This window comes from Rana temporaria, chromosome 1, assembly GCF_905171775.1.
Source record: "Rana temporaria chromosome 1, aRanTem1.1, whole genome shotgun sequence".
Lineage (NCBI taxonomy): Eukaryota > Metazoa > Chordata > Amphibia > Anura > Ranidae > Rana > Rana temporaria.
In genome coordinates, this window is record NC_053489.1 from 262,656,197 (window position 1) to 262,677,783 (window position 21,587).

Here is a 21,587-nt window from a genome sequence, read left to right on the forward strand (position 1 = left end):
ATTTTTCTGTCATCAGTGTGATTTTTTTGAAGAATATTTTATTACATTGTTTTACCAATCTACACTTTGAGGAGCATTTCTTTCTTTTCTCCCTCTCCCCCAATTTGGATTTGATTTGCTGAGTACCACGGAAGTGCCAAGGTGCCTGTTTATATACTGGAGTGGAAGTTCTGACCACGGATGTACCTTGAATACAAGTGACATCTACTACGCCCAGGATAACCATTCGGACGGTGATCAGAGAGGGCAAAATCGGCCCATACAAGCCTGTGTGACCCTCCCACCGTATGGTGAGTAGAGGGTCAACTCCATCCGGTAAGAGTACCCAATCTTATTTTCAAATATCTGGGGATTGCATCTTGAAGTATACATCTGATTCAAGTGTATGAGAAGGAGATTACATTTACAACGATTGTATGGTGTATGGACTAAATCATCCAATACGATTAGGATTTTTGTCCACAGTGGTTCTTAGTCACCATTGATTTTTTATTACAGTTCTCATGTGTATGGTTTATTACTGAGATCTCATGAATGTTCACCTTTTTGTCACATGGATGACTCTTTCATGAACATATTATTGATTTTTGGGGTCACTGATATCCCTGTATGTGTGGTTGGTATTCACAAATACTTATGTACACTAATTATGGTTATGCAAATGTCAAGGTAGAATTATTTTCTAATTTTTGACAACTGATTTATACACTCATGTGTGTTTCATGTTCTTTTTGTGTTTTTTTATGTGGATTCACTCACTGTATCACTTATGGTGATCATTTTCCGATATCACAGTTTAAAATATCTCGTGCTAACTGATTACAGCTAACACACTTACCCATAGTGTGTATGGTCCCATATAGCGTTTCCTATTGCTGCTTATGGTCTGTGATCACTGTGTCACTTGATTCACTGTATCACTTAAGGTGATTATATATTTTTTGTTACCACAGTTTAATATCTAGTGCTAACTGATTACAGCTAACACACTTACCCATAGTGTGGGTGCCCCCATATAGAGAGCACATTGCTGCCTATGGTCTGTGATCATTGTGTCACTTGATCCATAATAGACCCGCCACACAGGTGGTTCTCTTCCTTTTGGCGCTACATTTATTTTTCACTTTGTTCACAATTATCCTTTTGTTGTGTTGGCTGCCTATAGTTTTGTTTAGTTTTGCGCAATATATTCACTATTTTTACAATATATCTCTGCCAAGATCAATGGGTACTTTCTATGAATTTTAGTCTAAGAGCATACAGCAACCACCTTTAAGGTCTGGTAAATTGCAATAACAAATGTTTGATTGTGGGTTTAAATTTTCTTAAAAGAAAACCTACTGAAAGAAATACAAGGTCTGCCATTACTGAGCATTTTCTAGTTACCTGGCTAGCTTCAATAGGTTTTGAGTCCTGACATGAAACAAGCATGCAGTCAGTGAGGTCAAGTTTCAGCCATCTATTGCTTTTTATTTATGCATCCCAGCTGGACTATTAAATATTATAAAGTTAACATTTTAGTATAGATCCCTTACATTGTCTTGAAAATTTAAACCATGCACATTATCAAGAAAGCAAATTGCCAAAATGTGGCCTGACACTTATGGCATGTTTGGAAAAAGAAAAGAAAAATGTTTATTTAATGTGTCCTGTCGGCATCAAAAGTGTTCCATAATACACACAAATACATAATAAAAAAAAAATTGCACATGTATGAGATTTTAGATATCTTCCCCAAAGGACAGTTGCCGAATGCTAGAGGAATCAGGATTTAAAAATGGACATGCTGGCCCAAATTCACAAAGGGCTTACGACGGCGTATCTCCACGTACGCCGTCGTAAGTCTGAATGTGCGCCGTCGTATCTTTGCGACTGATTCATAGAATCAGATACGCCTCACTGTTGCCAAGATACGAGCGGCGTATGTTGGGGTACATATTTACGCTGGCCGCTAGGGGCGCTTCCGTATATTTCCGCGTTAAATATGCAAATGAGCTATATACGCAGATTCTCGAATGTACTTGCGCCCGGGGTATTAAAATACGCTGTTTACTTAAGGCGTACGACCGGCGTAACTTTACCCCTCATAAAGCAGGGGTAAGTCATGTTAAGGTATAAACGTCGGAACAGCGTCGTATTTTACGTAGTTTGCGTAAGTCGTACGTGAATGGGGATGGGCGTAGGTTACGTTCATGTCGACTAAGCATTGAGCCGGCGTAATTTATGGAGAAAATTGGACGTGATACTGAGCATGCGCGCGCATGCGCCGTTCGTTAGGAGCGTCATTTACGTGGGGGTCACGATTCATTTCCATACAACACGCCCCCTACCAGCCTACTTTGAATTACACAGGCTTACGCCGGCCCATTTACGCTACGCCACCGCAACTTACGGAGCAAGTGCTTTGTGAATACTGCACTTGCCTGTCTAAGTTGCGGCGGCGTAGCGTAAATAGGATACACTACGCCCAACTAAACATACGTCATTGTATCTGAATCTGGCCCGCAGTGTTCTGCTCAAACTATAGCTGTTTACGGATGCTGGCAATACTCAACTATACAATTATGTAAACATTCTGCATATTGTGTTTCACTGTAAATTCATTATAAAAATTCACACTTCAGATCTGATTTTGAAAAGAGTTTCCAAATGTGTCATGAGACTTTAATCAGTTTGAATAAAATACAGATTTTTATAGGAGAAATATTTAACAATTTGTGTAAAATTTATCCTTCCTTTTTATGTAACATATAGCTGAAAATATTGGATTAAGCTTTCCAAATATACCGCTGACAAAAACATTTCTCACTGATCACATTCCTTTGAACTGTTCCATAATAGAAATCAACTGCTGATTGCGTTTTTCAATCATTTGCTGCTCTTCTTTTAACTTTTTTTGTTGTAGAAGAATTTCCTCCTGAGTAGTAATTAGAAGACATTTGTGAGTTACACCATGCAGCGGATTCTTACAAATTTACATTAAACTGTTTTCATTTAAAGTGTTCTAAATTGTTTGGAAGGACTGTTTCAGACCAGAGTCACTGTCAAAGATGCAGACATCTAGTTGAATTCAGAGTGTAGTACTAAAATGTACTTGTCTAAACCCAAAAACAAATGTAATATTGAAATTTACCTGTCTTTAAGGCCAGAATCAAGGGGTTTTTATTCACTTCAGGTAAAAAATCAGCCCAAGGGACAGGACTTACCTTCATTAGGCCGGGTTCACACTGGTACGACAAACGCTTTGACTTTGGGAGCTCATGTCGCATGAGGTGTGAAAATCAATGTTTCCCTATAGGAACTGTCTTAACTGGTCCGACACAAGTCGGTCCGACTTTAAAAATGCTGTCTGCACTATTTGGTTTGACTTTGATCTTACTTCAGCCTATTGAATATCACTGAAGTCGGATCGCCATCCTAACTAATCCTACTTTGGCATGCAACTTGTGCTCTGATGATCTTGAATGTGAACTCCATGCCAAATTTCAAAGGGAAAAACTGGCATGGGTTCCCCCTCCAAGAGCATACCAGGTCCTTTGGTCTGGTATTGATTTTAAGGGGAACCCCCAAAATCCATACCAGACCCTTACCCGAGCACACAGACCGGCAGGTCAGGAAAGGGGGTGGAGACGAGCGAGCGCCCCTCCTGAACCTTAACAGGCCGCATGCCCTCAACATGGGGGGTGGGTGCTTTGGGGCAGGGGGGCAGAGGGAGAACAACCGGAGACAGAGCAGAGAAGACCCAGAGAGGGGAGAACAACTGTCAGAGGCAGAAGACATCAGAGGAGGAGGTAGAAGGGAGAAGAAGTCGGAAGAGATGCCGGAGCTGCCCTAATAATTTTTTTTATTTTAGGTGAATGGGTAGGTATACAATGTACCCCATCCTCATTCACATAGGATTGGGGCCCTTTTGTTCATGGGGGCTTTCATATTCTGATAAGCCCCACCCGCAGACCCCGACAACCAATGGCCAGGGTTGTCGGGAAGGGGCCCTTGTCCTCATCAACATCGGGGGTGGGTGCCCCAAAGCACCCACCCCCCAAGTTGAGGGCATGCAGCCTGGTAAGGTTCAGGGGGGTGATCACTCGTCCCCACCCCCTTTCCTTACCTGCGGGGCTGTGTGCTTGGATAAGGGTCTGATATGGATTTTGGGGTGAACCCCCACACCGTTTTTTGGGCGTGGGGTTCCCCTTAAAACCCATACCAGACCAAAGGGCCTGGTATGCTCTTGAAAGGGGGAACCCATGCCGTTTTTTTTTTTAAACATTTTGCATAGAGTTCCCCCTAAAGATTCAGACACAGTGCCTGGTATTGTCAGGGATCAAAGTCAGATCCCTGTTCATTAAAGTCTGACTTTAAGTCGGAGGGCAAAGTTGGATCCCAAGAGGTACCGGTGTGAACCCAGCCTTATGATGTGTCCTGGTTTAGCAGAAACATTGCTGCACCAATTAACCTCTGGCACACCAGGAAACAGAAGGCAAGCCATGTCCCCTTTTATTTATTTTTTGTTAAATAAACTTACGTTTTAAAGTAATCTGCATCTGACTGTCTGATGGGCTTCAGTCCAGGTTCCCTTAAAATGGCCAAACCGGCTAAGATCTTATCTGTAGACTAGCTCTTAAGCTGGCCTAAGGCAAAGCCTACAGTGTTAAATTTCACAAGGGCTGATTCACAAGTGCAGCAGGCACTGCTGCTCCTCTGGAAAGTGATCTGAGTATATTTGACCGTTGGTGGGGAGGCGATATGTTGCCTCATCACCACCTGATTTAAACCCATGATTGCAGTACAATGAATGCAATTGCAACATGGAAGTACACCAATTAGATGTTTAAATTAGGTGTGAGGAGGGGACACAGTGCCCAGTGATTTTTAACTTATCCTATGTTGTTCAGGTAGATCTCCACCTATTTGGGTTGCCTACCCCTGCATTAAAGCACATACTGTAGAAGCATATGTGGCTAAATAATGCAATGATACAAGGTAGTTACAGAATGTAAACTTACAGTAAGAAGTTATCACCTTACTATATTAGTCTTGATTGAAGCTTCAAAATTTAAGAGCTGCTGTTGTCTGGGATTTCTATTTCTTTGTTGCCATGGCAATGGAATTTTCTTCCTAGTAGACTATCTATTATTCTTTATTGCTTTGTCTTCTTAAATCAGAAGATATTTACATTAAATCATGTCCAGTGCTGTGCTGCAGGGGAGAGGGGAACATGGAGATCGGTGCTGCATGAGGTGGATTGGGGGCAAGAAGTGGGATGAAAGGGGCAGAAGGGGTTTTTAGTGAGGGGGAAGGAGATGTCAAAGCGGTGGGACAAAGGAACAAATAGGGCAGGAGTAGCGGCCAGGTCACATTTTATAGATGAGTGGCTTGTCAGCTGCAGATGTCAAATACTGTTTTGTTCAGCAGAGTCTGCTGAACAAGTCTACTGTAAGGCCCCTTTCACACTGGGGCAGGGGCGGCATCAGCGGTAAAGCGCCGATATTTTTAGCGGTGCTTTACCGGCAAATTTGCGGCGATATTCGGCCGCTAGTGGGCGGTTTTAACCCCCGCTTTCGGCCAAGAAAGGGTTAAAAACCACCACAAAGCGCCTCTGTGCATTGCCAGTGGTATAGCTGCGGTGTCCAATTGATTTTAAAGGGCAGGAGCAGTGGAGGAGCGGTATACACATCACTCCTTCACCGCTCCAAAGACGCGGCTAGCAGGACTTTTTTTTTACCGTCTTGCTAGCACACTGAAGACACAGCAGCGGCTGTTTCAGGTCAGTTTGCAGGCGCTATTTTTAGCGCAATATCGCCTGCAAAACGACCCAGTGTGAAAAGGGTCTTAATTCATGCTCACTGAAGTGACTATGAGCTTATAACAGAGTGGGAAATGCAGCTGATAGGACTGATTTGGCCAGCTAGAAAGGCTTCTGTAGGTTCATATACCTTATGTCTATGGCAGCGAAAGGGTTAAGTAAGTGTTATGACTCCTAGGTGATCTGCACACCCAAAATAGCCTGAATTGGTTAAATCTTGAAATCTTTGTTAAGTAGTCATGCTTGGGTCTAAGCAAAAGCAACCAGGAGAAAAGTGATCTCTAAACATAGTATCCTGCTGATAAGACATCTTCTTTGAAAATGCTCAGCAAAGCTTTTTTTTTTTCTTAACCACTTAAGACCCGGACCAAAATGCAGCTAAAGGACCTTGCCCCTTTTTGCGATTCGGCACTGCATCGCTTTAACTGACAATTGCGCGGTCGTGCGACGTGGCTCCCAAACAAAATTGGCGTCCTTTTTTTCCCAACAATAGAGCTTTCTTTTGGTGGTATTTGATCACCTTTGCGGTTTTTATTTTTTGCGCTATAAACAAAAATAGACAATTTTGAAAAAAATTCAATATTTTTTACTTTTTGCTATAATAAATATCCCCCAAAAATATATAAAGAAAAAAAATGTCCTCAGTTTAGGCCGATACGTATTCTTCTACCTATTTTTGGTAAAAAAAAATCGCAATAAGCGTTTATCGGTTGGTTTGCGCAAAATTTATAGCGTTTACAAAATAGGGGATAGTTTTATTGCATTTTTATCAATTATTTTTTTTTACTACTAATGGCGGCGATCAGCGATTTTTTTTCGTGACTGCGACATTATGACGGACACTTCGGACAATTCTGACACATTTTTGGGACCATTGTCATTTTCACAGCAAAAAATGCATTTAAAATGCATTGTTTACTGTGGAAATGACAGTTGCAGTTTGGGAGTTAACTACAGGGGGCGCTGAAGGAGTTATGTTTCACCTAATGTGTGTTTCCAACTGTAGGGGGGTGTGGCTGTAGGAGTGACGTCATCGATTGCGTCCCCCTATAAAAGGGATGACACGATCGATGCAGCCGCCACAGTGAAGAACGGGGAAGCCGTGTTTACACACGTCTCTCCCCGTTCTTCAGCTCCGGGGACCGATTGCGGGACCCCAGCGGCGATCGGGTCCAGGGGTCCAGTGGCCCCGGAGCTTCGGACCGGGTCACGAGAGCGCGCCCGCGACTGGGTACATGTACAGGACGTACCTGTACGTACATGTGCCCAGCCGTGCCATTCTGCTGACGTATATGTGCAGGAGGCGGTCCTTAAGTGGTTAAGCTAAAATACAGCCCATTAATTGTAATGTGCCTATGCACACAGGCGCGGAAACAAGCGCCGTGCATTCTTCAGTAAAAATAAATAAAAAATAATCGAACAATCATTTTTTTTGGCGAGTCATTTTTTTCTTATGCGCGCAAATGGGCATTTACATATTGTGCCGAACGAGAATGCGCTTTCGTGCATTTGCGCAAAAATGCTCAAACGCATAAATGTGAAAATACACGTAAATACATACAAAAAAACCCGAAAAAGTCAGAAAAGGTAGATGCTCAAATGGGAGTATCATGTGCAAGAGACCTTAGACAAAACTGAGCAAACGATTCTAGTGTATCCATACTGTATATTTCTGTGGATACTTGCAGCAACTTACCCTCACATCACTGATCTCTCGCCTTTCCTTATCGTTTTCTTCTGCTCTTGCTTTAAGCCAAACTTCATTTTGTATCTTATGTTTTTCCAACATTTCTTGAAGTTCCTAAAAATGGGTCAATTAAATCAACAAAGCAATGTTTTAAGTATCCTACCAAAATGTCCTAGCAATATCTTTAAAGCTTAGTAAACCAAACAGATACAAACCTGTTGTTGAATCTTGTATTGCCTTTGAAATTCTTCCTTTTCTTGATAGAATGTTGCTTTCTCCTGTGTAAAGTTTGCCTTTTCTCTAAAGGTACCAAAAAAATTAAATATTTTGTGTTGTTCTAAGAAACAAATATTGTATACTTAAAGTGGAGTTCCAACCAAAAGTGGAACTTCCGCTTTAAGCACTCCTCGTCCCATTACATGCCACATTTGGCATGTCATTTTTTTTGGGGGGGAGGAGTGAGTGCTTCGTTAGGAGTGGGACTTCCTGTCTCACGTCCTCCTTCCACCTATGGGTGACATCTCCTCTCCACCTAGGTGGCCCTTCCCTCTAGGCCAGTGGTTCTCAACCCTCTAGTGCCGTGACCCCTTGATAAAATTTTCCAAGTTGTGGGGACCCCTAACAGTAAAATAATTTTCGTAGCGTGCGTTGTCAGCACCCAAGGCAAGACAAGTAATTTGCACGCCCAAACCCACGGACATTTTGCACTCCCTGAATCCCTTCCACTCATATAGTATTAAAACCCCTATGGTACATTTTAGGATGTACAACTCTTTCTCTTTGTTCTCCTTTCTTTGTCTTTTATCTCTCTTTATTCAAATTTTTTATTTTTTTTCCCACCCCTCTTCACCCGTCTTTCTTGTTCTTTTTCTCCCTTTTTCTTTCTTTCATTCCGTTCTTTTCCTCTATATTCCATGTATTCTCTATTTGTATTACTTCTCTTGCTCCTTGGTGGGGGGGGGGGGGATAGGATGAGTGGCAGTGATGGCGGGGAATTGGGATTAGGGGCAATGCTGGGGAGAGTTCTGATCAGTCAAAAAGGCTGGGAGAGCGGTGTGGGCTTTAGCAACAGCCCAGGATGTGGGGACCCCTGGCAAATCATCATTTGACCCCCAGGTTGAGAACCACTGCTCTAGGCGATCTCCTGGGACATGTGACAGGTCCCAGGAGATTGCCTGTCCACTTCGAGAGCGCAGCATGGCAATGGAAGCGCCGGTAGAGAGGAGGTGGAGAGGAGCGATGCTCTGGGCGGCCACATCGCTGGACCGTGGAACAGGTAAGTGTCTGTTTTTTAAAAATCAGCAGCTGCACTTTTTGTAGCTGCTGACTTTTAATAAACATATAAAGCTTTGAACTCTGCTTTAACAGCATCTCTGAAAATAAATTCATTTTTGGAGAGTAGTGTAAGTTTAGGCTAATGCAGTGTTGAAGACATACTTATGAACCGTCATAAACAGAAAAAAAAATTAAATTGTTATTCTGGTCAGGCTATTTTTCCTTATCCAGGCTCCTCAGCTTGATCCTGTTAAAGGTCCCAATAACTTTTCTCCACTGCAGTCAAAGCAATACAGCCTGGTGAAAAGTTTATATTGGATAATGAAGAAACAGCAGCTCACTGTTGTCATCTATAAGCTCCCTTCTGCAATCAACAAGCTCCATTTATCTGGTACACAGCTCAGCGCTACGCAGTAAAGCCACTTTCTCTCCCAGTTTGAATACTGATGTTCACAGAATTACTGGAGGCTAGATCAAAGACTGTTTGAAGTACTGTTTACAATATATAAAGTGTATCTACAGTCAAGATTTTAAATCATAGGATAATTTTCACATTTAATTAAAATTTATTTCTAGCCTACTACTTTTAATCTGAATGCTCAGGAAGTTTGGACATTTAGGCCCAGATTCAGAAAGATCAGCGTATCTTTCTGCGGGCGCAACGTATCTCAGATACGTTACGCCGCCGTAACTTAGGGCGCAAGTTCCGTATTCCGTAACATATGTGGTCTGGCGTAAGCCCGCGTAATTCAAATGGGGATGATGTGGGCGTGTTTTATATAAATCTAGTGTGACCCCACGTATTTGAATTTTTTTACGAACGGCGCATGCGCCGTTTGTGAAAGAATCCCGGTGCGCATGCTCCAAATTCCACCGCAAATCGTCAATGCTTCCGACGTGAACGTAACTTACGTACAGCCCTATTCGCGAACAACTTACGCAAACGACGTAAAATTTTCAAAATTCGACACGGGAACGACGTCCATACTTAACATTGCGTACGCCTCATAGACCCAGGGGTAACTTTACGCCGGAAAAAGCCTAACGTAAACGACGTAAAAAATTGCGCCGGGCGGACGTACGTTTCTGAATCGGCGTAACTACCTAATTTGCATATTCCTTGCAGAAATATACGGAAGCGCCACCTAGCGGCCAGCGTAAATATGCAGCCTAAGGTACGACGGTGTAAGACACTTACGCCGGTCGGATCTTAGGGAAATCTATGCGTAACTGATTCTATGAATCAGTCGCATAGATACGACCCCGCAACTCAGAGTTACGACGGCGTATCCGGAGATACGCCGTCGTAAGTTCGTTGTGAATCCGGGCCTTACTTTGTGAAAAATGTACTTCCGTGAACTCTGTAACACATATTCACTATGCCCTGTGTAGATGTGCTGCTGTATTACACATTTCAGAGTTTGCCTTCTGAACTACAAAGGGACTGAGAGGGAGTGTTTCAGGAGGTGGAGTCAGTACAGCAATAATAGATTGCAGGCAAGGTACCATTGGAAATGTAGTTGTTAGATTTTGATAGTAAATCGAAGAAATTAGCACAGAAGCTGCAAAGTATGCTGGGAACCTAGGAAGTTGTTGAAAGAGGTGGCCAGTAGATTTGCAGCACTCATTTAAAGTGATTGTAAAGGTAAAAAAAATCCTTAAAAAAAAAAAAAAATAACAAACATGTCTATACTTACCTGCTCTGTGCAATAGAATTGCACAGAAATGCCACAAACCTCCACTTTTCGGGTCCCCCGTCATCGCTCCTGGCCCCTCCCCTCTGTCCAGTGCCCCCATGGTAAACCAATTTCCATGGGAGCACGCATGCGTGCTCGCACCTGAGCTCTGCTGCTGTGTCGATTAACAGAGACGGGGACTCGGCCCCTCCGCCTACTCCCTCGTGACTGGCTTTGGTTAACAACACTGGGGGCCAATGGATCTAGGTGCCCCAACAAAGCCAGTGAGACCCCGAAGTGGGGTAGAGAAGAGCTGCAGATGTGCACTGCGCATGCAGCATGCAGACTTGCAGAGCTGTTTTGTGAATAGTTCAGTTCTCTGCTAATCTATTTATAGCGACCTCCCATGACACAAATTTTCTAGGCTGGTTTTATCGCATCTGTCAGAGAACTTGTCAGAAGTTATCATGCTGATAACAGAATAATGGAGCAGGAGAAAGCAACAGGACTTTGAAAAGAGATAAAAAAAGAGTACAGATATATGTGCCCAGCTCAAATTTCATGAATCGGATTTACATTCACTTTAATGAAAAAAATGCATTAAAAGAGAAGTCTGGGTTTTTCTTTTACCTCAGTGGATGCACTGAGAACCGAGCCACCGAACACCACTGATGGCTTTAAGCAGGCTTATATTTGATTGTCAAATAACTATTGTCTGTGTTGCTAATACAACTCAGGACAGCCATTGTCAATTGTGTACTGTGGCTGTGGTATACATTCCACCTCCCATTTCAAGGGAAGTTTTACAATCATTATTGATAGCTGCCACTTTGGTATAAAAGTGGTCTCTGTGGCGGATTCGCCACAAGATTACTTTTATCAGTGGCAGGAGAGGTGTCCACCCCCTCCCCCCCATGTCCTGTCGTCTCTGCCGCTTACCGGATCCAATAGCGATGCTTTCCCCTGCTTGCCAGGTCAGGGAATAATGGCCCCCCACTCGACTCTATGCCATTGGATGATGGCAGCAACATCAAGCGTCACTTAAAGGGACAACGGACATTTTTTTTTCTTATTTCAAGGGATGCTTAAATTCATTGTAATAGGAATAAAAGTGATCCAATTTTTTATCTTTTATTTTTTTTTAAAGGACAGTGTAAAAATGAAAAATTAGAAGTAAAACAAATATGGAGTGCTCCTCCGAGCTCGTTCGCAGAAGCAAAAGCATACGTAAGTCGCGCCCACATATGAAAACAGTGTTCAAACCACACGTGAGGTATCGCTGCGATCATTAGAGTGAGAGCAATCCTTCTAGCACAGGACCTTCGCTATAACTCAAAATTGGTAACCTGTACACATTTTTAAATGTTGCCTATGGAGATTTTTAAGTGCCAAAGTTTGTCGCCATTCCACGAGCGAGCGCAATTTTGAGACATGACATGTTGGGTATTAATTTACTCGGCGTAACATCATCTTTCACAATATACAAAAAATTGGGCTAACTTTACTGTGTGCTAAATTCAAATAAGTTTATTTTTTCCCAAAAAATTGCTTTTGCATGTCCGCTGCGCAAATACGGTGTGACATAAAGTATTGCATTGACCGCCATTTTATTCTCTAGGGTGTCTAAAAAAAATATATATAGTTTGGGGGTTCTAAGTAATTTTCTAGGGACTTTTTTTTTTTTAAGCTTGTAAACAGGTGTCAAAAATAGACCTGGTCCTTAACTAGTTAATTGTCCTCTCCACCCCTTTCTAGTCAAGTATCCTCCTACCACAGGAACTTGTGATAGAGGTACTTATCTTCTATAAGTTCATACGGGAGGTGGGCTGGATTGACTTTTGGCATGCCAAGCACCCTCAGGAGATACAATTTTTGTGCTTTTCCAAACCCTATATGTCTTTATCCCGATTGACCTATGTCCGAATTACTCTACTAGGTGGTTCTGGCTGTCTGCTCAGGATGCACTGGACCATCTGGTAACATCCTCAGCAGATGAGAAGCGATTCTTCTCTAAGTTGGCATTCTATGAGGAGGGAGAACAGACAGGGAGATTTTTTTGCCAGGAATGCAAGAGCTCAGCATTCTGGGGACACTATAGGTGCCTTGCGGACTGGGGAAGGCAGGTTAGCCATTACTCCAAATTCCATAATTACAGAACTTGTCTCCTTTTATTCCTCTTCATACCAATCTAAGCAAGTATGTACATCCAAAGATATCTTGACTTATTTGAACGGTATCCACCTATCAGAATTGTCCATTCAAAACCTGAGAATGCTTGACTCCCCAATTATTTTGGAGGAGCTACAGCAGGCAACTGCCACATGCCCCAACTTAAAGGCACCGGGTGACGATGACTTACTGGTAGAGGTATACAAACATTATGGGGAGAAGATATACCATTCCTATTAAAGGTGCTGAATACTTGCTGCTTTGTCATACTCTACGACAAAAGCTAATATTATTCTCCTGTTGAAACCGGGAAAGGATCCCACTGATCCAGGGTCTTACAGGCCAATCTCCCTACTCCAAAGTGACAACATGCGAGGAACATTTCATAGTAACCCACAAAAATCGAAAAAATAAAATAAAAAAAGTATCAAATATGTTACAGGTTTGTGTGTGGATTTATGGTATAGTCTGCAAGCAAAGCAATATAACTAAATAATGAGTCGCGTGAAAGAGCTATTTATGACCATAATAAAATATGTAGCTACTCTTAAACAATTGTTTAACAATCAAATCGCTATCTGTGTGTTGGTAAAGCTATAGCTTCTAAAGCTGGCCATACACTGATTGAAATTCGGCCAGTTCAGCAGGGGGTGACTGAATTTCAATCAGTGGTGAATGCTGCTGTCAGAATATAGTGTCATGGTGAGGTGTGTGGGGTTGAATGGAAATCCTTTTTCCTCTTGCTTATGTTGATAGTGGGATCTGTCTGTTCAACAGAAAAAAAAAAAAAAACTAATTGTGTATGACCAGCTCAATTTTGACATTTTGTTTTTAGGGGTAATGTATCAAATTATCTTTTTACATTTCTTTCCTGTCGCTTTTAATTTTTAATCTCTGATGGATGGGAAGGGGTGGACTACCACCCCTCCCCATTCCCTTACTTTCCATTGAATTTTAACTTCATCTCCATGCACCCTTCTTAGCTATCCCACTTCCTAAAGAATGGCAGAGACATTGCTGAACCAGATTTAGCTTCCTTTTGGTCTGTTAAATATACCATTAAAAGCATACGTTCCAAAAAATTCCTGTTGCTTTTGCCAAAAATTTTAGGAGAATGGGAGTTAGTTTGTCAAATTCATCAAGAGATAATAGTAGGAAAAGCTACCAGTCTATTATGTGTACCATCAACCACAACAAACAAAAAAAATTGTCTTTTGGTAAGATGAAGTGGCCTGAACGTAGAAACCTGAAAACATCTAAAGCAGTGGTTCTCAACCTTCTAGTGCCGTGACCCCTTGATAAAATTTTCCAAGTTGTGGGGACCCCTAACAGTAAAATTAATTTCGTAGCGTGGGTTGTCAGCACCCTAGGCAAGACAAGTAATTTGCACCCCCAAACCCACGGACATTTTGCAATCCCTTCCACTCATACAGTATTAAAACCCCTATGGTACATTTTAGGATGTACAACTCTTTCTCTTTGTTCTCCTTTCTTTCTCTTTTATCTTTCTTTATTCAAATTTGTTTTCTTTTTTTTTCCCTCCCATCCTTCTCCAGCCGTCTTTCTTGTACTTTTTCTCTCTTTTTCTTTCTTTCATCCCGCTCTTTTCCTCTATATTCCATGTATTCTCTATTTTTATTACTTCTCTTGCGTGTGGGGACCCCTGGCAAATCATCATTTGACCCCCGAGGGGGTCCCGACCCCCAGGTTGAGAACCACTGATCTAAAGTGTATTAGGTGATTTTTTTAAGAAGGAACTGGACAAAAAACAGGAGCAGAAACTTTGGACACCCAGTGAATGATTCACCAAGGGTCATTGAAACAAAACCCTAAGGCCTAAACCTGACCTTTTATGGTATGGAGTGCCAAATGTTGATCTACTCATTGGATCCTATGGATGAACACAATTGGATGAACACAAAGTCTCACACCATCAAAAGTATGATTTTCAAGTGTGATGGTAGATTTTACACGAAAAAGACTTATGAGTCTTCAACATTATTGGAATTGTAGACAGACCTCTATCTTTTAGCATCTAAGCTTCTACAGCCATTCCATTAAAGCCAGCAATCAAGAAGCAGGATGGAGGACTAGTTCTAGAGACAGAGGATTTGGACAATCCAGAAGGCATCAGGGGGCATCCACTAGAAGACACATTAGATCTGCATATCAAGCACTTCTTGGCCAATTTGGAGTCAATAGAATCACCAGAGTTCTTTTCAAAATGTTTCTGTGAAATAGCCTGCGTAGAAAACATGCATACAAGAGGGAATGTGTTGACCAGATTGAACCTGTTCCATCATGCTACCAAGGTGTTCATCGCCACAGCCCGAGGATCCCTCATCCTCCTAATGAACATCTGAAGATATCTTGACTTATTTGAAAGGTTTCCACCTACAGGAACTATGGGCCTAATCCTCAAAAACCCGGCGCAACGTAACTTTTTCCATTTAAGTTACACCGCCGCAAAATCTCTAACTAAGTGCCCGATCCACAAAGCACTTACCTAAAAATTTTGAGCGGTGTAACTTAAATCGGGCCGGCGCAAGGCGTTCCTCTTCTCCAGGGGGCGATTCCCATTTAAATGAGGCGCGCCGGCCGTACTGCGCATGCTCGTGATGTCATTTTCCCGACGTGCATAGCGCGAAATTACGTTACGTCGGGCTTTGTGGATTGCGACGGGACAATAAAGTTGCGTCGGGTAAAAATAAAGATACGGCGCCAAAAAAATAAATTTAAATTTAAAAAAAATCGCATCGCGAGCAAGAAAGGTCTGTTTTTACAAGGTGTAAACAGTTTACACCTTGTAAAAGCAGCCCTAATTTTGCATTTGCAAAATAAAACTTACGGAGAAAAAACGAAGCTGAAAAGCTTTGTGGATCTCCGTAAGTCCTAATTTGCATACCCGAGGCGGCATTTCGACGCGAAATGCCCCCAGCGGCGGATGCGGTACTGCATCCTAAGATCCGACAGTGTAATTCAATTACACATGTCGGATCTTCGTCCTAACTATGGGAAACTGATTCTGTGGATCAGTTCCATAGTTAGGACCAGGGATACGACGGAGTAACAGGAGTTACTCCGTCGTATCTCTTTTGAGGATTTGGCCCTATTCATCCAAAACCAGAGAATGCTTGACTACCCAATTACTTTGTTTACTTTACTTTACTTTATAATCTGGTTTGATACAAGGCGCTAGTAGATCTACATCCAGAGTTCCCCACCTGGAGCGTATGTGCCTGTATACCTCCACATAAAGGGACCATCCCCCTGGGCCCACACACTGACGGCTCAGATTTACCCGCCTTCCAATTCCTAGTGTATTCCTGGAATGTAAATTGTGGACAGAGCAGGAACCAATCTCCTTGCCCAAAAGTTAGTCAAGAACCTCAATCACTGCTGATGCACTATTTGTGACCGTCAATAGAGACACAAAGACAACCTGATGGCTTGGAGAAGCTTGGAGTTCCGAAACATTGATAGAAAGCCAAGCCTCCTCCAAGTGACAACTGGTTCCCCCCCGAAGAGGCCTGTAAAGGAGAGTCAGATAGTGCAGGATATCTAGACTTCCTTTATTGTGTCAGCCATGTTACCTTAAAGGTGACCCTTACACTTCCTCAAACACAATTGCCACTAACTGACCCCTTGACAAGTGAAGGATGCTTACACAGGCAGCCACTCAAGGAAGTGATCGATAACAGGGAAAGAGGCTGCTATCCAAAACAGTAGTCTGCATAGTACCAAAAACATAGATTTCAATGGTTTCAGCACTGCTGCTAAGAGGACAAAATGACCATTGCATCCCTCCTTTGAAGGCTGTGGGTCAGATTATGCATGCATATTTAGTGTCCCAAGTACAGGAAAGAGACAGAAGCTATGCAATAAAATAAATTATCCACACCTATGCAGTAAAGAATACTGTTCATGCCTGCACAGCATAAGACTGTAGGACACTAGCCACAGCTGCACAGTAGAGGATTCTGGTCATGACTTTATTAATATGGAATACACCTATAATTTCATCTATATACTGAAACAAGTAAGTAATCCTACCAAGTTTGGCACATATAAAATTCTTTCATTGTTTTCTACCTCCTTTTATTTCTACACTATCCTTTTTTGGGGGGGAATTTTGGATAAGACAAAATATTGGCCACAGATGCAGAGGAAAGATCTCTTGTACTGCTGAAATGTTATTTAGGTATCCCTGTTTTCCTGTGTTATCCCTTACGAGCAACCTGTGTTGACCACTCAGATTTCTTATTCCTAAAATCAGATCAGTTAAGTGGTGATCTATGGTTGCTTTGGGCTATTAAACTCATTATTCTGCTTGTATATGAGGCTCTAGGATGTTCCAATTTCTTGACAAAAAACTGTAGCCTTAGAAACAAGGTTGAAAAATAACTGTGGGCATGAAATCACTTCAGAAAGTGCCTATAAGGACCATCAACTAATAATTGCAAATAATGGTTCAAAATGAATCGTACCTGGAAGGAACAGCTAATTGCTGCCAAATAGATCAATCCTGTAGTAGAATGAATAGTTATGTAGTGCCATTATATAAGTAAAACAAATAATTAGAATGCTTGCTGATTTGCTATGCTTCATGATACAAAGCAGCCAGATGGCGGCAGTAGAGGACCAGTTCCAACCTTAATGTTATATACAGTATCTCACAAAAGTGAGTACACCCCTCACATTTTTGTAAATATATTATTATATCTTTTCATGTGACAACACTGAAGAAATTACACTTTGCCACAATGTAAAGTAGTGAGTGTACAGCGTGTATATTTGCTGTCCCTTCAAAATCACTCAACACAGCCATTAATGTCTAAACCGCTGTAAAAAGTGAGTACACCTCTATATGAAAATGTCCAAATTAGGCCCAAACTGTCAATATTTTGTGTGGCTACCATTATTTTCCAGCACTGCATTAATCCTCGTGGGCATGGAGTTTACCAGAGCTTCATATGTTGCCACTGGAGTCCTTTTCCACTCCTCCATGATGACATCACAGAGCTGGTGGATGTTAGAGACTTTGCATTTCTCCACCTTCCGTTTGGGGATGCCCCACAGATGCTCAATAGGGTTTAGGCCTGGAGACATGCTTGACCATTCCATTTACTCTCAGCTTCTTTAGCAAGGCAGTGGTTATCTTGGAGGTGTGTTTGGGGTCGTTATGTTGGAATACTGCCCTGCGGCCCAGTCTCCGAAGGGAGGGGATCATGCTCGGCTTCAGTATGTCACAGTACATGTTGGCATTCATGGTTCCCTCAATGAACTGTAGCTCCCCAGTGCCGGCAGCACTCATGCAGCCCCAGACCATGACACTCACCACCATGCTTGACTGTAGGCAAGACACACTTGTCTTTGTACTTCTCATCTGTTTGCCTCAACACACGTTTGACACCATCTGAACCAAATAAGTTTATCTTGGTCTCATCAGACCACAGGACATGGTTCCAGTAATCCATGTCCTTAGTCTTCTTGTCTTCAGCAAACTGTTTGCAGTCTTTCTTGTGCATCATCTTTAGAAGAGGCTTCCTTCTGGGACAACAGCCATGCAGACCAATTTAAAGCAGTGTGTGGCGTATGGTCTGAGCACTGACAGGCTGACCCCCCACCCATTCAACCTCTGCAGCAATGCACTCAGCTTCTTTGGTCAATGCCTGTTCTGAGTGGAACCTGTCCTGTTAAACTGCTGTATGGTCTTGGCCACTGTGCTGCAGCTCAGTGTCAGTGTCTTGGCAATCTTTTTATAGCCTAGGCCATCTTTATGTAGAGCATCAATTCTTTTTTTCAGATCCTCAGAGTTTTTTGCCATGAGGTGCCATATTGAACTTCCAGTGACCAGTATGAGGGAGTGAGAGCAATAACACCAAATGTAACACACCTGCTCCCCATTCACACATGAGACCTTGCAACACTGAGTCACATGACACCGGGGGTGATGGCTAATTGGGCCCAATTTGGACATTTCTACTTAGGAGTGTATTCACTTTTGTGCCAGCGATTTAGACATTAATTGCTGTGCTGAGTTATTTTGAGGGGACAGCAAATTTACACAGTTATACAAGCTGTACACTCACTACTTTACATTGTAGCAAAGTATAATTTCTTCAGTGTTGTCACATAAAAAGATATAATAAAATATTTATAAAAATGTGAGGGGTGTACTCACTTTTGTGAGATACTGTATATTCATTGAGAATTGAACTACGGTGTAGATTAAGAATAGGAGAGGTCTAAGACCAGAACCTTGGAGGACCCCGACTGAGAAAGGCAGAGGAGAGAAAGGTGCAGTAAGATTTGTAGGATGAGAACCAGCAAAGAGTACAGTCACGGAGACCAAAGGAGTGGAGTTTTTTGAGAAGGAGGGGGTGGTCAACTGTGTCAAAGGCAGCAGAGAGCTCCAGGAGTAGTACAGAATACTGTCCATTGGTTTTAGCTGTTAGTAGATTGTCTGTGAGTTTAAGGACACCACAAAGCTTCTAATTCACTCCCTGGTCCTCTCTCATCTCAACTACTGCAACTCCGTCTTCAATGGCTTGCCCTTACATAGGCTATCCCCCCCTTCAGTCGGTCATAAATGCTGCTGCCAAGCTCGTCCACCTTACAAACTGCTCAGTGTCTGCGACCCCTCTTTGCCAATCCCTCCACTGCTTCCACTCACCCAACAAATTAAAGTTAAGATACTAACAACAACTTTCAAAGCTGTCCACAACTCTGCCCTCAACTACATCACTAACCTAGTCTCAAAATACCAACCAAATCATTCCCTTTGTTCCTCCCAAAACCTCCTGCTCTCTAGCTCCCTTGTCACTTTCTCCTATGCTCACCCCTGGTATTTCTCCAGAGCCTCTCTCATCCTCTGAAACTCCCTACCCCAATCTGTCCAACTATCTCCTACTCTGTCCACTTTCAGATGATGAAAACTCATCTCTTCAGAGAAGTCTATCCGGCCCCCACCTAACATCTGTACATTTGTTATCCATCAGCCCATCCCCGACAGTTATTATTTTTTTCATCTCTTGACTCTCCCTCTTAGATTGTGAGCTCTAATGAGTAGGGCTCTCTAAGTCCTACTGTATTAAATTGTATTGTATTTGTACTTAGTAGAGGGAAAAATAGAGGTTGCTGGTGTGAACTTTAATATTTATAGTGCAGGCTCCATATATATTAGTCTCTGTATTTCTTTGAGCATAACATAATTTATAACCAGTGATTTGCCCATGCAGAAGATAGCAACCTGTTTACTAATGCCCCAACAGCATATACACACCCTTCATTTGCTTCCCTGCTGCTCTAATGCCATGTACTTATGACCGTTTTTTCGGTCGAAATAAACTCAGACAGGTTTTTCCAATGGAAATCCGCTCAAGCTGTCTTGCATACACACGGACACACCAAATTCCGACCGTCAAAAACGCAGTGACGTACAACACTATGACGAGCCTAGAAGTTCAATGCTTCCGAGCATGCATGTTTTTTTCTCCGTCGGTATTCCATACAGACGAACGGAATTTCCACTAGAAAATGTTTCCGCTGAAAAAAAAAGAGAACATGTCCGTCGAAATTTCTGATGGAAAAAGTCCTATGGGGCATACACACTTCCATCTGACTTTTTCGTGTGTACACGGCATAACTGGAGCACATAAAGAAGAGATGTGTAAGCTCCATATTGCCCTAGTTAGAACTTACACTGGAGTTGGATCTTTCCCACCCCATGTTGCAACATTGGGCCAACCACTAGTGCTATCACATGAAAAAAGGGGAGTCACGCAATACCCAAAAGTACCAGATAGTTTTGTGTATCTACAGGCTGAAGGAGCAGTAGGGAAATAAAGGAAATATGAGTATTTGTTGCTGGGGGAAGTATTAAAGCCAACCATTAAAGTCAACCTGATGTTTTTCTTGGGATAGGCAAAGCAAAGGTTAGCTATAAATCTATTCTAAAGCATTGTTCTGACTTAGGCAACCCAGACATTGATTTTTTTTTTTTTATCTCAACCAGGTGGTTGAACAAAAAAATAAATAAAAATTATCCGATTCCCTCATCCACACATTTGAGGTGGATGAGGAAATTCTTTCCATTGTGGTATTGTATTCTTACAGTGGGGAGCATTCTCCACCATCAGAATACAATGATCAGTGTTGCTGACTACAGCCGGTGGAACTGATCATTTCGGAAAATTCTGATAGGCTGCTTGTACACAAGCCTGCCCATACATGGATTACAATTTGGCAAGTCCTGAAGCAGCTGAATGTTGATCAATGAATGACCGGCTTTAAAGTTGAAAGTAATATTTGGTGTGAGTTCTAAAATACAAGATAGGGAATCCTCCCTAACATAATTGCAATGTACAATGCATCTAAGGCCCCGTACACACGACCAAACATGTATGCTAAAACTGGTCCGCGGGCCAGTTTCAGCATACATGTTCGGTCGTGTGTAGGCGCGAGCGGGCCGAATTCCAGCAAACATTTGCCCGCCGGGCCTTTTCCCAGCGGGCAAATATTCCTGGACGTGTTTTAAAACCGTCCGCTGGAATCCTGCCCGCTCGGACATGTACGGTCGTCAGTACAGACCTACCGTACATGTCCGAGCGCCCGCCGTCCCTCGCATGCGTCGAATGACTTTGACGCATGCGTGGAAGCCTTTAAATGGCAGGCCCGCCCACGTCTCCACATCATCGCTGCGTCATCGTCGCGGCGACGACGCGGACACGCCCCGCGTATTGTTTACGCGCGGACTTCTGTACGATGGTTAGTACAACCATCGTACAGAAGCCCTCTGGCAGGCATGTACGGTGAAAACGGTCCGACGGACCGGTTTCATCGTACATGTTTGCTCGTGTGTACCGGGCCTTAGATGTTCTGATCATCTACATCATTTAGAAAGGATTGGATGACAATGACGTAATCAATAGCAACCAGGTTCCTGGGCGAAAAACCTTCAACTGCTGGCTGGAAA

The 21,587-nt window shown here is 42.6% G+C and overlaps 1 protein-coding gene across 1 annotated transcript in view; it reads right to left on the minus strand.

Annotated features, from left to right (window-relative positions):
* Positions 1 to 2,625: 2,625 nt before the first annotated feature.
* Positions 2,626 to 21,587, minus strand: part of LOC120941658 (rab9 effector protein with kelch motifs-like) — a 110,242-nt gene continuing 91,280 nt past the window's right edge. The window contains exons 17-19 of the mRNA XM_040355197.1: positions 7,706 to 7,790; positions 7,500 to 7,604; positions 2,626 to 2,917 (exon numbers count right to left, since the gene is read on the minus strand). Coding sequence (XP_040211131.1) covers positions 2,813 to 2,917; positions 7,500 to 7,604; positions 7,706 to 7,790 — 295 coding nt within the window. The 3' untranslated portion in view covers positions 2,626 to 2,812. The remainder of the gene's footprint in view (positions 2,918 to 7,499; positions 7,605 to 7,705; positions 7,791 to 21,587) is intronic.